Source organism: Mytilus edulis, chromosome 11 (genome assembly GCF_963676685.1).
Source record: "Mytilus edulis chromosome 11, xbMytEdul2.2, whole genome shotgun sequence".
In the NCBI taxonomy this organism is placed as follows: Eukaryota; Metazoa; Mollusca; class Bivalvia; order Mytilida; family Mytilidae; genus Mytilus; species Mytilus edulis.
Window position 1 is genome coordinate 575,152 of NC_092354.1, and position 22,678 is coordinate 597,829.

The following is a 22,678-nucleotide window of genomic DNA, read 5'->3' on the forward strand; positions in this document are numbered from 1 at the left end:
ACAAGACAACCCACAACATCCACTTGACAGGATTGTGTTACCACAAGACAACCCACAACATCCACTTGACATGATTATGATACCACAAGACAACCCACAACATTCCACTCAACAGGATGATGTTAGCACAGGACAACCCAAAACATCCCACTTGATAGGATTGTGTTACCACAAGACAACCAACAACATCCCACTTGACAGAACTGTTACCATATGACAACTCACAACATCCACTTGATAGTATTATTTCACCACAAGACAACACACAGCATCCACTTGACATGATTATGATACCACAAGACAACACACAACATCCACTTGACAGGATTGTGTTACCACAAGACAACTCACAACATCCACTTGACAGGATTGTGTTACCACAAGACAACCCACAACATCCACTTGACATGATTATGATACCACAAGACAACCCACAACATTCCACTCAACAGGAAGATGTTACCACAAGACAACCCACAACATCCCAATTGACAGGATTATGTTAGCACAGGACAAACCACAATATCCACTTGACATGATTATGTTACCACAAGACAACCCACAAGATCCCACTTGACAGGATTATGTGACCACAAGACAACCCACAACATCCCACATGATAGGATAATGTTACCACAAGACAACCCACAATATCCCATGTGACAGGATTGTTACCACATGACAACACACAACATCCCACTCAACATGATTGTTTCCACAAGACAACCCACAACATCCCACTTGACAGGATTGTTAACACAAGACAACACACAACATCCCACTTGACATGATTATGTTACCACAAGACAACCCACAACATCCCACTTGACTGATTGTTAACACAAGACAACACACAACATCCCACTTGACATGATTATGTTACCACAAGACAACCCACAACATCCCACTTGACAGGATTGTTACCACAAGACAATCCACAACATCCACTTGATAGGATTATGTTAGCACAGGACAAACCACAGCATCCCGCCCAACAGGAGTATGTTTCCACAAGACAACCCACAACATCCAACATGAAAGGATTATGTTACCACAAGACAACCCACAACATCCACTCGACAGGATTGTGTTACCACAAGACAACCCACAACATCCACTTGACATGATTATGATACCACAAGACAATCCACAACATTCCACTTGACAGGATTGTTTCCACAAGACAACCCACAACATCCCACTAACACAAGACAACACACAACATCCCACTTGACATGATTATGTTAGCACAAGACAACACACAACATCCCACTTGACATGATAATGACAAGACAACCAAGACAGGTAACTCTTAAATTTCTTGCAAAATATGGAGAAGCCAAAAAACAACACTAAAATGTATATAAAGGCCCCTTTGCAGCTTTTGTATGACTATAAGTGCAATCTTGCACATAAAACCTGCATGACCATTTGGAAAAGTTGGCCTGAATTTAATTATCATCAATTCATCTAACTACTTATTTGTCATGTTTATTTAACATTACAGGCAAACCATACTCATAATGATGATAGATCTTTGTTCACAAGGAACTAAACATTTGCATGAAAATATCATGTATGAGACTGTTAGTTTTTTCATTTGAATTTTTTTACATTGTCATTTCGGGGCCTTCAATAGCTGACTATGCGGTATGGGCTTTGCTCATTTTTGATGGCCGTACTGTGACATATAGTTGTTAATTTCTGTGTCATTTTGGTCTCTTGTAGAGAGTTGTCTTGTTGGCAATCATACCACACCTTCTTTTTGTTATATCATGTACAAAATAATGTACATTTTTGCTCAATTTTCAATTGCAGGTCTCAGTGTAACTTTGAAATGAAGAACAGCAATAAATTGTGTTCCTTTGTCTTATCTGTAATCCATATCCTTTCTTTTCTATTATGTAATTCGTCAGACCACATTTTCATATATTACATGTACATTGTAGCCGACCCTGGCATGATTTTTGCTCTTAGTCTGATTCCTGTATTGCACATCATGCACATGCTTGGCTGATATGGCTAAGAAACACAATTTAAATAATTAAGGTTTGACCCTTTCATCAAAGTCCCTGGACTCACCTTAAAAAATCCTTAGCGAGAACCCTGCATCAAACATACATTTGTAAATGTACTTTTATTTGTAACATAACGTCACATAAGCATCCTATCACAACAAAACAATTTGCAAATTTTGCATACATAGTAGATGGGAAACAGAAAATATTTAACAATTACAATCAAAAGAATTCTAATATTTCTAAATTTTATTTGCTTTCTTAAGCATGATAGCCTCGATATGCTTGCAAAATTATAAATTGTAACCGAAATGACCAAAAGTAAACCTGTTGACTACCATAACATATCATGCGTATAATTTAGTAATAATTTATTCCCACTTGTATAAATTACAAAATTAAATAGACGATACATGTACTACATTTAAAAATAGATGAGTTCCATCATTTATCATGTTTATATAAAACTAGTAAATGTCATGACTGTCAATAAAGAACTTCTTGATTTTTTATTGGAGCTGCTAATCCTCTCATCCCTGCACCAGCTGGTGGAACTTTATTTGTAAGAACTACTTCAAGCTCCTGAAAATCGCACAATCTTTGAACATCTTTGTCTTTTCGTAAAATTGTATTAGGCAATTTTCTAATCTTGTTTATCAACCTTCTTTCGACTCCTAATTCTTTACACATGACTGATTTTAGCGATTCATATGTCAGATTTGATTTTTCCATTTCCACCTCAATAAAATCTCGATCATCTAAATAAGCAACTCTTATTTTCAGAACAAGTTCATTCTCATTTAAACCTTGCATCGTTGGTGCTGTCGTTTTCACTTCTATACTTTTTTGATGGGTAAGAATGGTTGGTGCTGAAGTTTTCACTTCTAAACTTTTTTGTTGAGTATGAACACCGTTTAGATTTGTACTCTCTAGATCTGCGACTGGTTGTGTATATGGAAAAACTGGATTTGCTAGATAATTCGGTGTAAAGCTTGACTCGTCCTTTTTTAGGATAGCTATGCGATTTCCAGAACCACCAAGCAGATTAAATAAGTCCTCACTTGTTGTTAAATCTACAGGCTTTTCCCCTTTTGCTGTAAGTAAGTCTTTATTTGCACCTTTTTGTAAAAGGAACTCTACGACACCTTTGTGGTTTCTTTTACACCCCCAGTGTAGCGCAGACCACCCGTTTACAGGATTCTGAGAATTGACATTAATAGAGAATGTCTCTAAGAGTTTTTTTAATGAGTCTTTATCACCATTGCACGCTGCTTCTCTAAATGATTCGTCGTTTTCACTTGTTGCACTCATGCCTCGTCAAAGCAAATAATTGGACAAAGAAAATGAGCGTGGTGAATAAGTATTTTCTGCTCTAATGAGTTTAGCAGGCTGCAAAATCACAACAAGGATGTTGTTAATTCATAAATAAACTGAAAACTAAAACGGGTTTAGTTTCCGTAATTTTAAAACTAAAGAAAAGTGACATTTCAAGTGTAAAAAGGTGAAACGCTTTGATTTTAGATATCCTTGATGTTCATACGAATATTTTATATACGACAATTTTTTTTCAAGAACTCCCCCCTTTATTCATCCCCAAAACCGGAAGTCCCATGCTTTCTCTAGTTTCAGTTTCAATTTGACTGCCCTTGCTGATAATTGATTGTATTTTGTAAGCTTATTTTTTTTAATGTATACCTAATATTAAGATCATAATTAAACATGAGGCATAAACATGTTAAAGAGGAAGCAGTCATTATGCTATAGATTCATTAGACATTACTGATTTCTGCAAAACAATTAATTTATGAGCCTGAAGTCAGGGGCGGATGCAGGAATTTTCGAACGGGGGGGTGCTAACCCAGGGCAAAGGGGGGGTGCAAAACATATGTCCCGATACAAATGCATTGATCGGCAAAAATAAAGGGGGGGGTGCGCACCCCCGGAACCCCCCCCCCCCTGGATCCGCCACTGCTGAAGTGCACATGTGGAAATATTTTTTTTGTGTATACTGCAACGTAAATGGGTTTTCGTGTGTAAACATATTTTTATCTATAATCTGTCTCATGACGTTATACCCTGCTAGCTCAGCCGTTTACGTTACTGGTAGAGAGAGTTCGGCCTGTGCTTTCGCTCCAGGACTTCTGACAGCATACTGACAATACAACGAAACAGTAAATTCAATAAATGACAGGTATAAGAAACCTAAAAATGACCAGTGATGACGATTTGCCAAGCAATGTATTTGCTCATATAACAAATGACCAAAATTCATAAAACAGTTTCATATTTAATAGACAAAGACAATATAAATACATAAATATCGCGGTATCTCCATGTGAAATTATCAATTCAGAATTTCAATACATTTTCGAACTTCCCCTTTTTTTTAGACAAACAATGCGGTGAAAAATACCCAGTACAAGTTAACCCTTTCAAGGAAGCGTTTGGCCTTAGTGCTATCTAATTGAATTAAATAATATGATGCTAGAATTTTGAGGTGTCCGTTTACTTTAAATATTGAGAGCTGTACACTAGTCGTCTTTTACTAAAATATTATCCAATCAATCAAGTTGTGACGTCAACCTTCCGAGACAAAATAAATATACCCACTGGTTCCCACCGACTTTGTTAGGCTAGATCATGAATCTCATTATTCTATGACTAGGGAACAAAAATCGATCCAGTAAAGAAAACATCGCATTTCTCTATACCGGTTTAATTTTCAATCCAACCAGAGCAATGTCTGAAAACGTTTTTCAATATCATTGACCAGTTCAAGATCCAAAACCAAAACATGCGATAATACAAAATTCTATTTCAGAGTAAGGCACGAACAATTCCGTAGATTGACGACCGTTACTCCAAAATACCCCTCGGATTAACCATCTGTCTAAATATCGCTATCAAAATGAACTCCATCTCTTAATAAACCCGAAATCATAAAATATCTAGCTAGTGTACAATTCCCTCTATTTAATCTGAAACAGATACGTAATTTAATAATTTTAGAACTGTTTGACTACAAGACCGAAAAGAAATATATCAAATATGAAGAAATAAATATTTAAGTCAAACATCAAAATACAAATCAAAATGAAATTTAAAGTACAACTTACCAGTACGAAAGTTTTCCCCAATTTAAAGAAATACTGCCCTGACGAGGTTTAAATATCCAAGTTTGGACATTGTGTTCCAAGCACGAGAAAAACGATCCCCGCGAAAAAGTGACCGGACAACTATAGATCTTTATATACAGTATTTAAAAATAGAAAAAGGGGAATTTACGATGACCCATAAACGTTACAATACATTTAACTAGAAGACCACACAATTTTAACTTACTAACTTTTTGTTCATTGAATTATAACTTTACTATTTAAAAGTCTGACATGAAAGTAGAGCCAGCGCCTTTTAGTTATTTTTTTTTATTTTTAGAAAAAATGTTAAGACTTACCATACTTACTTAGCATCAACCAGCTACTGAAAATGGAATTGACGACAAGGAATAAACTACTGCTACTGATCGGTGCACCTACTACAATACTACTAGGTTACTGGTTATTACGCAGTGCAGACGATGGTATGATAATTTTTAGCTTTTTGGCCACCTCAGTGGCCATAAGGCCATCATATGTTTTCCACCTCAGTGGCCATAGGGCCATCCTTCGTTATACTTTGTTACAGTCTATTATCTGTTTTTGAAACTTCTCCTCTTAACTTAAAGTTAAGTTTATCTTTATACATGTTATACCCAATGGCTTCTTTTCTATTTTTTTATCTTGTGATTCTTTATTTTTGTTTGTTTTAGTCATTGTTAATTATATCCCATTTGTTTAGTGAATACTTTACAAAAACACAAACCTATTTTTTTTTTTTTTATCTCATTGAAGACGATGAAGAAGAAGAAACTGCAGAAAAGATGGCCACCTCTCGACAAACAGTTATTGATGTAAAAGTTCCACCGAAAGCTGTAGGAGCTGTTATTGGTAGACAGGGAGCTATGATTAAGGAGGTACACATTATATACATTATACATATTATCTTATTTATTTAAACTAACTAATTAACCAGAAAATGATTTTTTTTTCAGATTTAATAGTATTATGAGAGCCTTGGTGTAGTGGTTAGTGCATCAGACTACTAACACAAAGGTTCCTTATTTGATCTCTGCTCCAGGGAATACTTTCAGGGACTGAATTTTTGGCTCTCCCTTGACATCATTTGTGGGTATGGTCTTGAAGAACGATAATAGTCTGTCGAAAGGGGACAATAAATGTTAAGAATAAGCACTTAAAAGACACCCTTGTAGATTTCGAAAAAGAGCAGACTAATGCCACTACAAGGCAGCATTCGCACTGGCAAAGTGGAAAGGGATTAATATAAGTTGCAATAACTTGTTTTCCTATCTACTTTTAATAAATATTTTTAAACTAACATAGTATTTCATTTTGCTGTAATTTGCTATTCCAAATTAATTCATGTCTGGAGCCAGAGTTAATTTCTATTTATAGATCCATCAGGTGTCTGAAACCAGAGTTAATAATTTCTATTTATAGATACAACAGCTGTCTGGAGCCAGAGTTAATTTTACAGATAACAAGAGAGATTCTCAGGAAGAAAGAGGAGTTGTTATCAGAGGGACACCTGAAGCTGCTCAGATGGCAGAAAATATGATCAGAAAAATCATTGGAGAACTTCCTGTTATTGTTACTGAAGAAATGGTGGTTCCTGGGAAATGTCTCGGTAGAATTATAGGTAAATAAAACTTGATAGTTATTGTTTCTGAAGAAATTGTGGTACCTAGGAAATGTCGCGGCAGAATTATAGGTGAATAAAGGATCTGTTAAAAGGTGTTTGAATTTATAAATGCTGCATACCCCATTCATCTTCTAGAAAAAAAAAGTATAACAAAAATTCCAAGACAAATTCAAAAAGGGGGAAGTCACTCAATCAAACGGTACCAAATGATAGAATGAATGATAAACAACTGACAAATAGATAATGTGCATTTAGTTCTAGATAAAAATTCTTGAATGAAAATTATAAATGTGTGTTACATTTTTGTAAATCTTTTAACAGGAAGAAATGGGGACACTATTCGTCAGATGTCACGAACTTCTAAAGCCAAAGTTTACGTTGACAGAACATGTGATGATTATAGAGAGTCTGAGAGAACTGTCACCATTACTGGTACCAAAGAAAACATAGAGCTGGCTAAGGTGAGTTAAGACGGGGAAACAGGGATTAAAAAAAAATAGTGACCTATTACTAGTTCTAGAGCTGTACTACAGTTCAATACAAAATGTTATAAACAAAGGAGATCTTGGAGTAAACATAAGTTAGCCAACAACACAAATTTAACTTAGTTAGGCACATGTAGCTTGCCATGTTTAATAATACACAAGTTCACTAAATAAATGGATATCTCTCAAGTACTCTTGATTCTTGATAAGATAAGTATGATTTTAACTGAGATAGGTAATAGCATTACACAATTAAAAAGAGATAAAATTGAGAATGGAAATGGGGAATGTGTCTAAAGAGACAACAACCTGACCATAGAGCAAACAACAGCCAAAGGCCACCAATGGGTCTTCAATACTGAGAGAAACTCCTGCACCCGGAGCCCTACTTCAGCTGGCCCCTAAATAACAATGTATACTAGTTAAGTGATAATGGACTTCATACTAAACTCTGAAATATACACAAGAAACTAAAATTCAAAATAATACAAGACAAACAAAGGCCAAAGGCTCCTGACTTGGGACAGGTGCAACAATGCTGTGGGGTTAAAGATGTTTTTGGAGATCTCAATCCTCCCCCTATACCTCTAGCCAATGTAGAAAAACAGTAAAACTCAGTTAAAAAGTCTGAGTCTAATGTGTAATACACAAATTTCTCTCTCTTTAAAATCTGATACCTTGTAACATACACAAGCGAATCTTACAAGTTGAGATATGAACATTTATCTTACCTCCTATACATTTCTAGGAATATGATTGGTTAAAAGCGTCCTCGTGGAGACTGTGTATATTCAATATTAGGTTAGTAGGGAGGCGGGGCTTAATTCAATACATGGTTAGAGATGTTTACCACTTTGGCACTGTTTGATTATTTAAAAGTATTGAAAGTTCTGCTTAATATCAAGGTTGTTGATAATAAATAGTTATTGTTTGCATTATTTGTTTAGTGCAGACCAATTGAAGAAGGTTCTTAAAATTAAACACTTGAACACTTTAAGGTAACACGATACCGAATGGCATATCTCCCGATTTCCAAAATTTTTGGCATACGTGTACTTTGAATCGAGTTACATCGGAATATGTAATAAAAAATGGGGGTCACCATTTTTGTTTTTTTGGAATTTTCATAGGAAAACGTCAATTTTGGCGACAAATTTACTTAGGTATATAGGGCAAATGACTTTTTTTCGGCTTACCTTTTTAGATTTTCGAATGGATGGCTATTTTCTTATATACGGAGAAAAACAAAAAACTAACATAATATCCAGGATTGCATAGTGAATCCATACACGTATAGAAATTTATGTATTACTGAAAAATTATTACACCAGGGTTTTCACGAGAGAAATTTATGTATTACTGAAAAATTATTACACCAGGGTTTTCGATATCACAAACTAGTCAAAACATTTACTAAATTTTATCATCGGTATAAAGACATCATTCGTAAATATAGCTCAACATGCAGACTTCTAATACTTTCAGGTATTTCACATCCAATTTTTTATGGTAATATTCTTTATAAAGCACAAAGGTGTCAGTATTCACCTCAGAAACTTACAAAACCTTTGAATAGACTTATTAAGAAGGGATATAGTTACGATACTGTTGTCAAGTCATTAAAGATTGCATATTTTGGCGTTAATATTGAGTCACTGATAAGGTCTTTGCATCGGAACTAAACACATTTATTCTAAAAACAGTTGTTGGCATGACACGGGTTATGTTCTTCTCATATATGTTATGATGGTATGATACTAAACCCCTAACGGGAAGGATTGTGCCTGATGTTCATATGATGAAATCATAATCTTTCAGTCAGTTTAATTGAAGTCTGGAGCTGGCATGTCAGTTAACTGCTAGTAGTCTGTTGTTATTTATGTATTATTGTCATTTTGTTTATTTTCTTTGGTTACATCTTCTGACATCAGACTCGGATTTCTCTTTAACTGAATTTTAATGTGCGTATTGTTATGCGTTTACTTTACTACATTGGTTAGAGGTATAGGGGGAGGGTTGAGATCTCACAAACATGTTTAACCCCGCCACATTTTTGCGCCTGTCCCAAGTCAGGAGCCTCTGGCCTTTGTTAGTCTTGTATTATTTTAATTTTAGATTCTTGTGTACAATTTGGAAATTAGTATGGCGTTCATTATCACTGGACTAGTATATATTTGTTTAGGGGCCAGCTGAAGGACGCCTCCGGGTGCAGGAATTTCTCGCTACATTGAAGACCTGTTGGTGACCCTCTGCTGTTGTTTTTTATTTGGTCGGGTTGTTGTCTCTTTGACACATTCCCCATTTCCATTCTCAATTTTAAATTTTACGTATAGAAACTCATATGTCACCATCCTTGTTTTTGAAATAAATGGCTTCAAAATTGATCGATATGCCTAGAATTTGACCAAAAACGTGTGACGTTATGGTGTACGGAATATAACGTTATTCCTTCTCAGAGAAATGGAGAAAAAAAATATGTGTCAGGATCTGAATGAGTATATTTTATTTTCATTTCCCCTGTCGACTGTCGTAAAGTTCCTAGTAATGCAATATACAATTCTACTGAATCAGATATAATTTTTTTCATCCTGCACATGGAATTTCACTCATATGAATTAATATGTATATCGTCTGATTTTCACATCAAACGAGCATATACTTGAAACTTGCGTGAATAGGTTCCATGTGAATCTTATGATAATAGTTCATGCATAAATCACCGAAATTTTGTACACGTTAAATTCACGTAAATATTTGAAATAAAATTATTCAAATAATATCTTTGTTCTAAAATTTGATTGAAACCATAAAAAATACCTTCAGATTTTTGTTAAGTTTACGTGAAAATTAAATGAAACATTTCACGTGAGATTCATCCGAATTACTGATTTTTAACTCCATCATATTAGACAATGGTGGTACGTACCATAGATGCCAACCATTACGATTTTTCCGTAGTTTTTCCGATTTTGCGATAAAAACTACGCTATTACGGTCAAAGTTGAATAGTTACGGATTCCCAATCATCGACGTTCAATTTTGTAAAACGCGGATTTTTATCATTACTTTTCCGTCCTGGTCCAGTATTTAGCAAACGCCAATGTAATGCTTCCGTTTTCGGGAGTTATCAACCTATTGTTGGGTAACTAACTGACTTCCGAAGAGGCAAACTTGCATTTTATTAAGTAGCTTTTCCCCTTTCTCTACTTCTCCTTGACAAAACAAAAATGTTTGAGTCGAGAACATCTGAACAATCAATGAATGGAATACATACTACAGACAACATGTTAAATGACAAATTTTAATGTACATCACTTTGCAACCACTCGTCAGTAATTTTTATTGGTAAATGCACGTTTATGAATGATTACTGAAAACTTTTCAAAAATACGGAAAATTTGATAGTTTGTTACTGATTGTGTCAAAAGGGGGTTGGCATCTATGTACGTACTGCATTCCGTGATGCAGAAATATAGTATTTTAAAAAATTTGATTCATTTAACAGTTTTTTAATTGCCTCGTTTGATGGTTGTTTAACGTTCAGTGGCAAATAGTTCATGCATGTTCGGGACGATACAATACAATTTTGAAAACAGTTGTTTATAAAAGGCACATTTGATGCACCAGTCAAAAAAGATTAAATATTCTGTTATTTGTGAAAATTATGAGGAAAAATAATGATCCTGATAAAATACACATTCCAAAAAATAAAATAACAAAACTACAAAAAAAATTCAAAACGAAAAAATCCCTTATCAAATGACGAAATCAAAAGCTGAAAAACATCAAAAGAATGATAAACAGCTGTCATATTCTTGACTTGGTACATACAATACATGTAGTATAGTGTACTCTGCGTGGTGTAAATGTGTTACTTGTTTGCTCAGCAAGTCGGACAAACCTTGCAAACTGTTAACCCGAATAATTCAGTCGTTATATTCCGCTTACTACATTAAGTAAGTAGGAGAGATCGATTACAGGGAGGGACTGAATTATTCGGGCTAGCAAACTATGCAAAATTTCACAAATTTCAACATTCGGTCATTTGTGAAAAATTATTTACATAACAAATCTTGAGATCATATATGCATTCTTTATATAAGTAAAACAACTGCATGTTCAATTAGTTTTGTGTAACTGTTCAATTTTGGTCTTCCTCGCGGTCTGCGTTTAAACTTTGTCGAATTTTTTGAAAAAATTAGAGGCAATGATTTAAATTTTAACAACTAAAGTTCCAAGTGACGGGTGTAAATTGTAGGATTGATTGCTTTGATTATTGGTTGGTTAACGTCCAGTGGAAAATATTTCATGCATGTTCAGGACGAGAACAAGTTAACAATAGATACAATAGGTAGGTTTTGCAATAGAGGCAGGGCATTGGCGATGATGGTCGGGAAAATTTTAACTGACGCTATACATGTATATCTATACTTAAAATAAAATAAAATACTTGTATACTTGTTCTAAAAACTAATTTTAAGAAAGAAACTTTCCGGGCCTTTTCCGACGCCTAGTATGCGAGCAATATGGCCCTCAGAGCCCTAAAAGGTAACTTTGTTAATTTTCTTTCAGTCGTTTTATCTCCCAACTTGTACATGTACATTATTTCCAACTCAAAACTAAAAAAACACTGAATACCCATGCAAGCGTAAATTAACACGAATATAAAATCTAAATGATTTCAAGATCTAGCTTTTTTACAGTCTCTTGCCGTTTGAATAATAAAAAGTCAGTCGTTTGCATGTAAATTTCGAGAAAAAAAATTATAACGAAATCAGGGAAATCAGAACCGGTCTGACTACAGCCAGCCTCAACTATCAACTTGCGTTTGTAGAAGCAAGTGGATACTCGGGGCTTGCTTTATTCAGACTGTAACGGAACCTGAATTTTGTTATTTTATATCTGCCGAATCAAGTGCCCATGTATTTCTCAGCCTTCGTTAACTTTCTAATGCTTCATTCCGATGTTGCTGTCCGTCCTGAGTAGACCTGGTTTATACGATTACAAAGCTGGCACTGAAGTTTAAAATATTTCCAAAACTATATCGAATTTACTCTGTACAGACCAATGAATTTCAGAGACTGTTTACACATGGAACACAGGAAAGTTATTCGGCTAAATAACCACTTTTTTACATTCCATACAAACAAACTATTTTCTGTATGTTTTTTAACGTCTGCTTGTATTGTGCTTTTCCCCTAATTATATCCGTATTCTCATCCAAATAAATTTCAATTTTGTCCGAGCGTTTTTTTTGATGACCATTTTAAAGCGAATTAACAGTTGTAAAATTCCGTGTTTTTTTCACACATCATCCTAAGCTTCTATGAATTAGATTTCTACTTTCAAAACAAAATTTTATGGGGATACGGCGTGAATCATGAATAAGTACTTATTGCAAAAATAAACCAAGGTTTACTTTTATAAATTGTTATTTAGATGGAGAGTTGTCTCATTGGCACTCACACCACATCTTCCTATCAGTGGCGGATCCAGAAATTTTCATAAGTGGGGGCCCACTGACTGACCTGAGAGGGGGCCCGCTCCAATCACACTTCAGTGATTCCCTATATAAGCAACCAATTTTTTTCCCAAAAAGGGGGGGCCCGGGCCCCCCCCCCCCCCTAAATCCGCCTCTGCCTATGTCTATACCAAGAATAAAAATAAAGTGATAAAACTGTGTCTGTTATGCCTAAGAACATATATAGATAAAGCGTGCAAATGCTTAAATATCAAAGAAACAGAATATTTAAAAGTAAAGTAATACTTTTTAAAGATTAACAATGAGCAGAATGATTGCCGGAAAACGATAAAACAATCTATGTCAAATAACCGCTACGTATTGCATCAAAACTCTCGGCACTCTGTATCTAGGGAAAGTTACCGTTAAAAATGTCACACAAGGCCCGCTGCATTGGCTTATATGTGTGAACGTTATTCGATAACGTCAGGAACGATAACTCATTGCGTAACGTCATTCGGTATCGTGTTACCTTAATATAGAAATAAGAAGAAGTGTTATGATAGCAAATGAGACAACTCTTAGTCTAAATTCAACAAATAAAAATAGTCGGTAAGATAAATTTGTTATATAGTGTGCTAGTGACCTAATATGATATATATGGGACCAGTAAATTCTATATGGGGTTCGAGCTTCGCTCTCACTCCATATGGAATTTACTGACCCCATATATACCATATTAGGTCACTAACACAATATGTAACTAATAGTATTGTAAACCACAGTCAACTTACCAGATTTATTTTTACTCTTCATGATTTCTTAGAAATTGAGTCAATGTTATAATGAAGGGAGATAACTCTAAACCATGTTTATACAAAAGCTTTATATTCCAGTCTATGATTCAAGAGAAGATAGATGATGAGGAATTATTCAGAGCCAAGAAAGCTGTGATGGAGGCCAATAGAGAACAAAGACAAAAACCAAAACAACATGTACAAGACAAGCAGTCTGAGGGAAGGACAGACATGTCTTCTAGTAACCATGGTAATACTGGTCATTGTAACATACTGTGGATTCATTTGTAAATTTATGATTAATAGGTAGAAGAGATATTTTATGTTTTTCACTCCCAGTATTTGCAAGGTTCTCATAAAGAAATAAGAAAATGTGAAATTATTGCCAATGAGACAACTCTACACAATAGATGATAGATCAAATAAGATGTAAAATTATTGCCAATGAGACAACCCTACACAATAGATGATAGATCAAATAAGATGTGAAATTATTGCCAATGAGACAACTCTACACCATAGATGATAGATCAAATAAGACGTGAAATTATTGCCAATGAGACAACTCTACACCATAGATGATAGATCAAATAAGATGTGAAATTATTGCCAATGAGACAATTCTAGACCATAGATGATAGATCAAATAAGTTGTGAAATTATTGCCAATGAGACAACTCTACGCCATAGATGATAGATCCAGTAAGATGTAAAATTATTGCCAATGAGACAACTCTACACCATAGATGATAGATCAAATAACTTAGATGTTAACAAGCTAAGGCCAATTAAAATTAATTGATAGATTTTCATCCCCCCTCCGACCCAAATTTTTTTATATTTGCAAATTTACGATTTCTGGATTTTGTTCTTTTCCGTTACTGGTAATTGTCAATAATTTTGTTTCATTCAAAACTTCCTGTTTCAAATTACGATTTTCGTATTTCTTCGAGTAATTTAAAATGATTCTACAGATCTATGATGACAACATCATCTACCGAGAATAGAGATTGATTACGGGAGGGGCATAACATATTCGGCTTACATTTAATATGCTGTTTCCAAGAATGTAAATCGCTGCATGACACAAATTTCTATGATTGGAAAACCGTGGATGTTTTTTATTGATACTGTACAATGTCAATGACTTGGTGTCAGAAATTTTGGGACTGAATTTCAGAATGAATGAATTCTCCAAAGCGCAAGAATCGTGGAACACATTGGAAAGAAAAATGACTGACTTAAATAAATTGACACAAGCTTGAATTTGTTAGATTTTTTTACCGTATATTGTGTTCAAAAAGTCGACAAACATACACTTACATGTAGATTTACCCATGGCTATTGTTTTTTGTTGACAAACAGCAAACACCCTCTGTCCCAATACCCTTAATAGGATCATTAAACACTTCTTTTTGTTAAGTTCATGTTTTACATTGTTGCTATGTTTGCATCCTGCATAAGAATCTTTAAACCACAAACCCTTTTATTTTCAACACTGTTTGAGTTTTCATTTTATTCTGTACTCATAATTATTGTGTTGCATTCCAATGCATATTTGCTTCATTTTATTGGGACAACAAGAAAGCAATTTGGTGTTGTTAGTCCAGCTGAAGAGAGCACTTCTACACGTGGTTTTGCAGTTTAATAAAAATATGTTTTTAAAGTGACAATAACATCATGGATGCCAATAAGAGATTTTATGTATGTATGATTCCTTATACATGTACATACATGATATAAGCTTATAATTACTCTTGCATATATTAAAAACCCATCACAAGAGTTTGATATGAAATAAAAAATAAAAAATAAAATCCTCCCACCTGCCCCATTTTTTTCAAAACTTTGTATGAAAATCTACTAATTAAATTTAGTTGGCTTAACAAGTTAGCTGTATTGATATGTGTTAAAAGTTAAAACATAGAAACTGATTTAAACAGTTTAAATCATTGAAATTTAGAGTTTTGACAAATAAAGCTAACTAGACCTTAAATAATTTACAGATCAAGCTAATGGAGGACCAGAGCTCTCTGAATCCCCACAGGTCCATCCAGCAGTAAGAGGATGGCCCGCAGGCAGAGACTATATTGAGGTTTATGTGTCAGCTGTGGCTAACCCAGGACTATTCTGGGTCCAGGTTCTATCTTCTATGTCTGTGGAGCTAGATAACCTAGTAGATAGAATCACTTCATTTTATACCTCAGAAATGCCACAGGTTTGTACGCGATGGACTGACCATAAAACTATTTCAGTTAGTAGAAGTATACTGGGTCTAGGGAAAGAATCACTTAATATTATTTATCAGAAATGTTAAAGGTTTGCTAAGGATGGTTCTGCATATTGGATTGAATCACAAAATTTTATACCTCCTAAAAATGTCATAAAATATCTTCTAAGCTGAAAACCACATGAAAAATTGTTATTGTACAGTACAAAAAAATAACAAGGAGACAAAACAGCTTTTAATATTTTTGATTATTATAATAAAATACAACTTCATATAGATACATTTACCTCGGTCCAAATTATAAAACTTCTATCCATATCTATCTGGATAAATTTTAGCCTTACCAATCTAAGCATAGGTTGTGTCCCTTAGTCTGTCAAACTTCTGGTATTTGTTAGTTTCAAAAAACAGGTATATCAAAAAATTTCTCTGGTATGACTGACTTCAAGATAACGAGAATTGACTATATTTCTTTGTCCTGAAACACTGATATAATCTTTGCATTTTACTTAAGTGTTATCAACTTTAGGGAACTCTGTTATTTAGTAAGAAAGAGTTCTGACAATGTAATAATAGCATTTGTCTTCCTGGTTCAATATATCTTTTTCTGACAATGTAATAATAGCTTTTGTCTTCCAGGGTTATGATGTATCAAATCCGAAAACAGGAGATCTGGTAGCTGCACCATTTGAAAACGATACCTCATGGTATAGAGCCAAGGTGATGGGAGTAGAGGGCGCCACTTTAGATCTGTTGTATGTTGATTATGGAGACAGTGGTTATCTCCCTTCCAACAAGGTTCAAAGACTGAGGTAAATAGTTTTCCCTACCTTGGTGGTTCAAAGACTGAGGTAAATAGTTTTCCCTACCTTGGTGGTTCAAAGACTGAGGTAAATAGTTTTCCCTACCTTGGTGGTTCAAAGACTGAGGTAAATAGTTTTCCCTACCTTGGTGGTCCAAAGACTGAGGTAAATAGTTTTCCCTACCTTGGGGGTTCAAAGACTGAGGTAAATAGTTTTCCCTACCTTGGTGGTTCAAAGACTGAGGTAAATAGATTTCCCTACCTTGGTGGTTCAAAGATTGAGGTAAATAGTTTCCCTACCTTGGTGGTTCAAAGACTGAGGTAAATAGTTTTCCCTACCTTGGTGGTTCAAAGACTGAGGTAAATAGTTTTCCCTACCTTGGTGGTTCAAAGACTAAGTAAATAGTTTTCCCTACCTTGGTGGTTCAAAGACTGAGGTAAATAGTTTTCCCTACCTTGGTGGTTCAAAGACTGAGGTAAATAGATTTCCCTACCTTGGTGGTTCAAAGATTGAGGTAAATAGTTTTCCCTACCTTGGTGGTTCAAAGACTGAGGTAAATAGTTTTCCCTACCTTGGTGGTTCAAAGACTGAGGTAAATAGTTTTCCCTACCTTGGTGGTTCAAAGACTAAGTAAATAGTTTTCCCTACCTTGGTGGTTCAAAGACTGAGGTAAATAGTTTTCCCTACCGTGGTGGTTCAAAGACTAAGTAAATAGTTTTCCCTACCTTGGTGGTTCAAAGACTGAGGTAAATAGTTTTCCCTACCTTGGTGGTTCAAAGACTAAGTAAATAGTTTTCCCTACCTTGGTGGTTCAAAGACGTGAGGTAAATAGTTTTCCCTACCTTGGTGGTTTAAAGACTGAGGTAAATAGTTTTCCCTACCTTGGTGGTTCAAAGACTGAGGTAAATAGTTTTCCCTACCTTGGAGGTTCAAAACTTTTTTGTTTTACCCTTGGAACAGTTTACCATCAATACTTGTGCCAGTAAATATTACAAATATTCAAAAGAGTATTACTCATTTGATCTTTGCAGAGGACACCGTCATTTTGTAATGCATTTCTTTTTACAGACAATAAATGCAAATTAAAAAATTGCACCTGCTCTTTCTTAATCAGATTTTTATATATATATAAAAAAGAAGATGTAGTATGATTGCCAATGAGACAACTCTCCATAAGAGATATAAGTATAGTTTACTACTTTTTGGACATATATCAAACTTATAGAAAAGGTTATGGACTCAATAAGATATTTATAGCGAGGTATACTACTGTATGGACAAGTTATATTAAACTTATACAAAATGTTGTCAACTGTAACTCTATTATTATTGTTTATCTATAAAAACTGGATCAAATCATTAAAAATTTATGACTCAAAATTTTTCACTATTAATCTTACAAATAATTTTCTCCTCTGAAAGGACTTTGTAAATTGGAACAAATCTAAGGTGCAGTCATATTCAGAGTATGCAGTTAAAAAAATGTATGCTTCTTTCTGAGTCAGATTGTTAGCTTAAACGAACAGTGACCCCATTTTTTTATTTCATTTTTCTATTAATATAAAAAAGAAGATGTGGTATGATTACCAATGAAACAATCAGCAAAGCCCATACCGCATAGTCAGCTATAAAAGGCCTGATAAGACAATGTAAAACAATTCAAACGAGAAAACTAAAGGCCTCATTTATGTAAAAAAATGAATGAAAAACAAATATGTAACACATAAACAAATGACAACCACTGAATTACAGGCTCCTGACTTGGGACAGGCACATCCATAAATAATATGGCGGGGTTAAACATGTTAGCGAGATCCCAACCCTCCCCCTAACCTGGGACAGTGGTATAACAGTACAACATAAGAACGAACTATAAAAAGTATATGATAATGTTCATTTATAAAAAAATATAGCGAAATCCTATATTAGAAAAAAAAATTGATTTATACCTGCGAGCCACCTTAAACAAAACTATTATCTGATTGTACATGTTAAACACCTGCTCAATATCCATGTTTTTTTGATGATTGATGACAAACAGGTGACAAACGTTAAAACTTCGGCTTCAAAACACGAACTTTAATTACCTGCCATATTTTCACAACAATACTGAGCGATTGAAAAAAAAAATTGACCATGATTATACAAAATTTATGCGAAAAAAAATGATAAATTGTGTATAGAAGACAAAGTTTATGATGTTTATATGCATTGGTTCAAGAATTGGAATAACATTATTTTTCACCGGTCACTCGTTTCATATGACTTTAAACGAAAAATAATTATAATTGTTATCTCCCCTTGATCAATGAATTGATATTGAACATTGTTACTTGCTGTAGCCATTTTATGGCTATCAAAATTGGCACAAATACTAGAGCTTATAATATTTTGTTGTTCTTTCAGATCTGAATTTGAGGCCTTGCCATTCCAAGCTATAGAGTGTAATCTGGCTCATGTCAAACCAGTTGGTAAGTAAATCTTAATTATATTGCAAACGAAAGTGAACCAACGCCTGGTGAGTCTGTAGTACGGTAGAGTCCATAAAGTGGATACCTCGCCGGGTATGCAGGGTCGTTATGATAAAAAAAACATAAAATGTAGAGAGTCTTATAACAACAACACTTTAGGGACTGCTGCAGAAAATTTATTGATCGACATGTTTCGGTGCCTAGGGCACCGTCATCAGGATAAAAACAATACATAAAATCCATTAACAACCCGATTTTGTACTTCAACATGATTTTATGTATTGTTTTTATCCTGATGACGGTGCCCTAGGCACCGAAACATGTCGATCAATAAATTTTCTGCAGCAGTCCCTAAAGTGTTGTTGTTATAAGACTCTCTACATCTTAATTATATTGGTACATAAATATCAGCTAAGTCTTAGTTACAGAAAATTGTTAGTCTCAGATGAAGGGTTCAGTAAAAAAAAAAATAACCGCCTAAAAGTGAAACAATTTAAAAGGGGGATAACTATTCAAAATTTTAAAAGAGAGGCGAAAGATTGAAAATAAACTGACAATGCCACGGCTAAAAAATAAAAAGACAAACAGACAAACAATAGTACACAAGATACAACATAAAGACTAAGCAAAACGAACCCCACAAAAAAGGGGATGAACTCAGGTTCTAAAGTATAGCACAGTCTTTGTTTCAAGGATATTTCTAAAATTTAAGACCATATCATTAGAATAGAAAAGAGCACTGCTGTATTTGAGCATGGGATTGTCATAACAAATACATAGTTCTTCCTTAAATTAGAAATATGTTGTATATAAAAGCACCTTTCAAAAAGAAGTGAATAAAGTTGCATGTGAAATCTTAGTTCTTAATCAAATACATAGTTATTCCTTAAATAAGGGGGGGGGAGGACTTTTTTGGGATGTCAGGATCGGGTGTTTCTAAGCTTGGGATTTTCAGGATTTGGGATTTTTTTTTTTCGAATTATGGAATCCGGACCCCTCTTAGATTGGAAATATGTTGTATATAAAGCCCATTTCAAAAAGAAGTGAATAAATCTGCCTGTGAAATCCCTTACATTTTCAATAACAAACATGGCATAACATTAAGAAACCGTGCTAAAAAAAATTGCTTATTTCTTTCTTATAGTACTCTATAATCTGCATCCCTGTCTGAAATGAGTTTTGAATTTTCCATAGCACAGTGCCTTAAGAGAGTTAACCATTTCCAAGATTGAATAGATTGATCTTTTTGTTTCTGTCCAACACATTTGAAGGATGAAAATGTAACTTAATTTTGCCAAATTGGGTCAGACATTTTAATAACCTGGCAAGGTGTAGACTCCTCTTACTTGGAAACATGGTGTAACTCATGTAACTGCACAACATCTCAATGCATTAGTGGCCTTATGCTGTTGTCTGCTCTTTGGTCAGGTTGTTGTCTCATTGACACATTCCCCATTTCCATTCTCAATTTTATATGATCAGATTGGCCAACAAAGTACAAATTTAAGTGCACTTTTAAAAGGGCAAAAAAACATCAAAGGGGAGGTAACTCTGTAATAGTCATCTAAACGTTTTAATCAAATACTGTTAGTATAGAGACATCAAGCTTTTCAATTATCAATATTAGTGTTTGTCAAACTACTATATATCCAATGAAATTATTCCTGTAAATTGTGTGGTTCAAATTTCGTGAAGCTATATTTTTGTCAATAATTTAGAGTTAATATTTTTCTCAAAATTGTATGCGAGATTAAACAATCCAAATCAATTTTAGTTTCACACAAATATTTGCCTTAATAAATCATGTATTGAAAATTATTGTGGATTTATTAATATTTGTTAGATACCAATTAGAGGGTTTCTTGGTTACAGTTGAACCTTGAATTCAAATGTTCAATGAATAACATATTTTCAATAGGCTTTGTATACAGAGATTGGCAAAACCACGAATATCAAATATCCATGAATATGAAAGTTTTCAGCAATCGACAAAAATTGATACCCTCGAAAAATGAATCCAATGTAGTCACAATTGAATTGTAAATTTGTTTATTCAGGTGACACATGGAGTGAAGACTCAATAGAGGTATTTGATGAGTTGACCTATGCCGCAAAGTGGAAGGTTTTAATGGCCAAGAAAATAGATCATCACCAATCTAGTATGGGTATTGTACCGGTACTAGAACTGATGGACACTAATACAGACCAGGTGAGTAATGTCCTTAAAAAATTTGTGGTCAAGAGCTAATGGTCACCCTATGGCCATCACCAAAATGTAAAATAATTCTAAAAAAAAAGAAGCCTGAATTAAGTTTTTTAAAAAAGGTATGGTAGTTAGTGACCAATGACAACCTCCTAGTTACAGGTTCCTTACTTGGTAAGAGCACAAACAAAGTGTGTGACTCAAATATTGTCTCTTTTTTTAAGTCAGTATGAGATCCTGCAACAGTAATATTTGCCAGAAATGATAAAAAATTTGATATTTATGATAAAAATTCAGATATTTAGATAAATGAAGTTAATACAGACAAGGAAGTAGTACGGAATATGCTACTCAGTGTAAAGCAAAATTTTGAATAATTACATGAAAGGCCCTAATTATGTTCCTATACCATTTAGAATACAAAACTGATAAATTTGACAATCAAGCAACCAATTATTTATTAAACAGGATGTTAATATTGCTCAAGAAATGGTGAAACGAGGATATGCAATGTGGGATGAATCTGATTGAAACAAATCAAAGTGCCATACCAAAGATAGACAACTGTATCAACAGAAAAGTTTGAAAATAATGGATGTGAAAAATGTGATTGTCTTCAAAGGATTTTAAGTATACAGCATTGTAATTTTAGTGCTATATGTTTTATATATCAGTTTTGTAACAGTTTTGATACGAATGTAAATTGATTGGTTTTGAAGCTGGGTATTTTGTTAAATTAGACAATAAGAACACAAATAAACTTGATAGATATACTTGCATATATGCCGTAAAGCGGGTTATTTTCGCAGGGTGTTAGTTTTCGCTTATTTTCGCAGATAGAACAAAATCGCCAAAATATATTAAGCTAAATTAAAAGTGCACAGTCATGTAATGGTATTGATAAAAGATTTGAATCCGACAAAAAAAAAACACCATAATATTTCATATACCTTATTCAATAAAAATTGCAAAGTAATACACCTGCGAAAATAACCCGTAACTGTATACTGGGGATTCATTTATTTTTGTATCATTTTTTCGTGGATTGCTGGAAACCTGCATATTTGTGCGTATTTGATTTTATGGTTTTGTTTTTATATGTTTATAAAGCCTATTGAAAATATGTTATTCGTTGAACATATGAATTCATGGTTCATCTTTTCCCACGAAAGCCACAAAAATTGGTATTCAACAAATAATAATGAATTCACAGTATCAGAAAACATGAAGTGATCATTGATTTGGTCCTCCTTATTTTTGAATGTCTGTTGCCTGTAAGAGATTGGTGTCATGATTCAGATCCCACATTATTAAAACTTTTGATAAGGTCTATTTCAGAATCATTACTAACCATATATTATTAATGCATTATCTTCCATTCATCTAGAATAGTTATATGAAGTCATTTACCCCTAGTCATGTTCTAAACTCAAATGATATGTTTTCTGATCA

At 34.1% G+C, this 22,678-nt stretch overlaps 2 protein-coding genes across 2 annotated transcripts; one reads left to right on the plus strand and one right to left on the minus strand.

Moving 5' to 3' along the window:
• Positions 1–2,252: 2,252 nt before the first annotated feature.
• On the minus strand, positions 2,253–3,437 carry LOC139495030 (ankyrin repeat domain-containing protein 40-like). Its single transcript, XM_071283181.1, has one exon. The coding sequence runs from the start codon at positions 3,327–3,329 to the stop codon at positions 2,505–2,507; it is 825 nt and encodes a 274-aa protein (XP_071139282.1). The 5' UTR covers positions 3,330–3,437; the 3' UTR covers positions 2,253–2,504.
• A 168-nt stretch (positions 3,438–3,605) lies between these two features.
• LOC139495031 (tudor and KH domain-containing protein-like) lies at positions 3,606–21,941 on the plus strand. The gene is made up of 11 exons (XM_071283182.1): positions 3,606–3,687; positions 5,454–5,598; positions 5,909–6,030; positions 6,575–6,773; positions 7,098–7,237; positions 13,619–13,769; positions 15,526–15,737; positions 16,389–16,561; positions 18,959–19,023; positions 21,081–21,232; positions 21,695–21,941. The coding sequence occupies exons 2-11, from the start codon at positions 5,505–5,507 to the stop codon at positions 21,755–21,757; spliced, it is 1,371 nt and encodes a 456-aa protein (XP_071139283.1). The 5' UTR covers positions 3,606–3,687; positions 5,454–5,504; the 3' UTR covers positions 21,758–21,941.
• Positions 21,942–22,678: the final 737 nt, after the last annotated feature.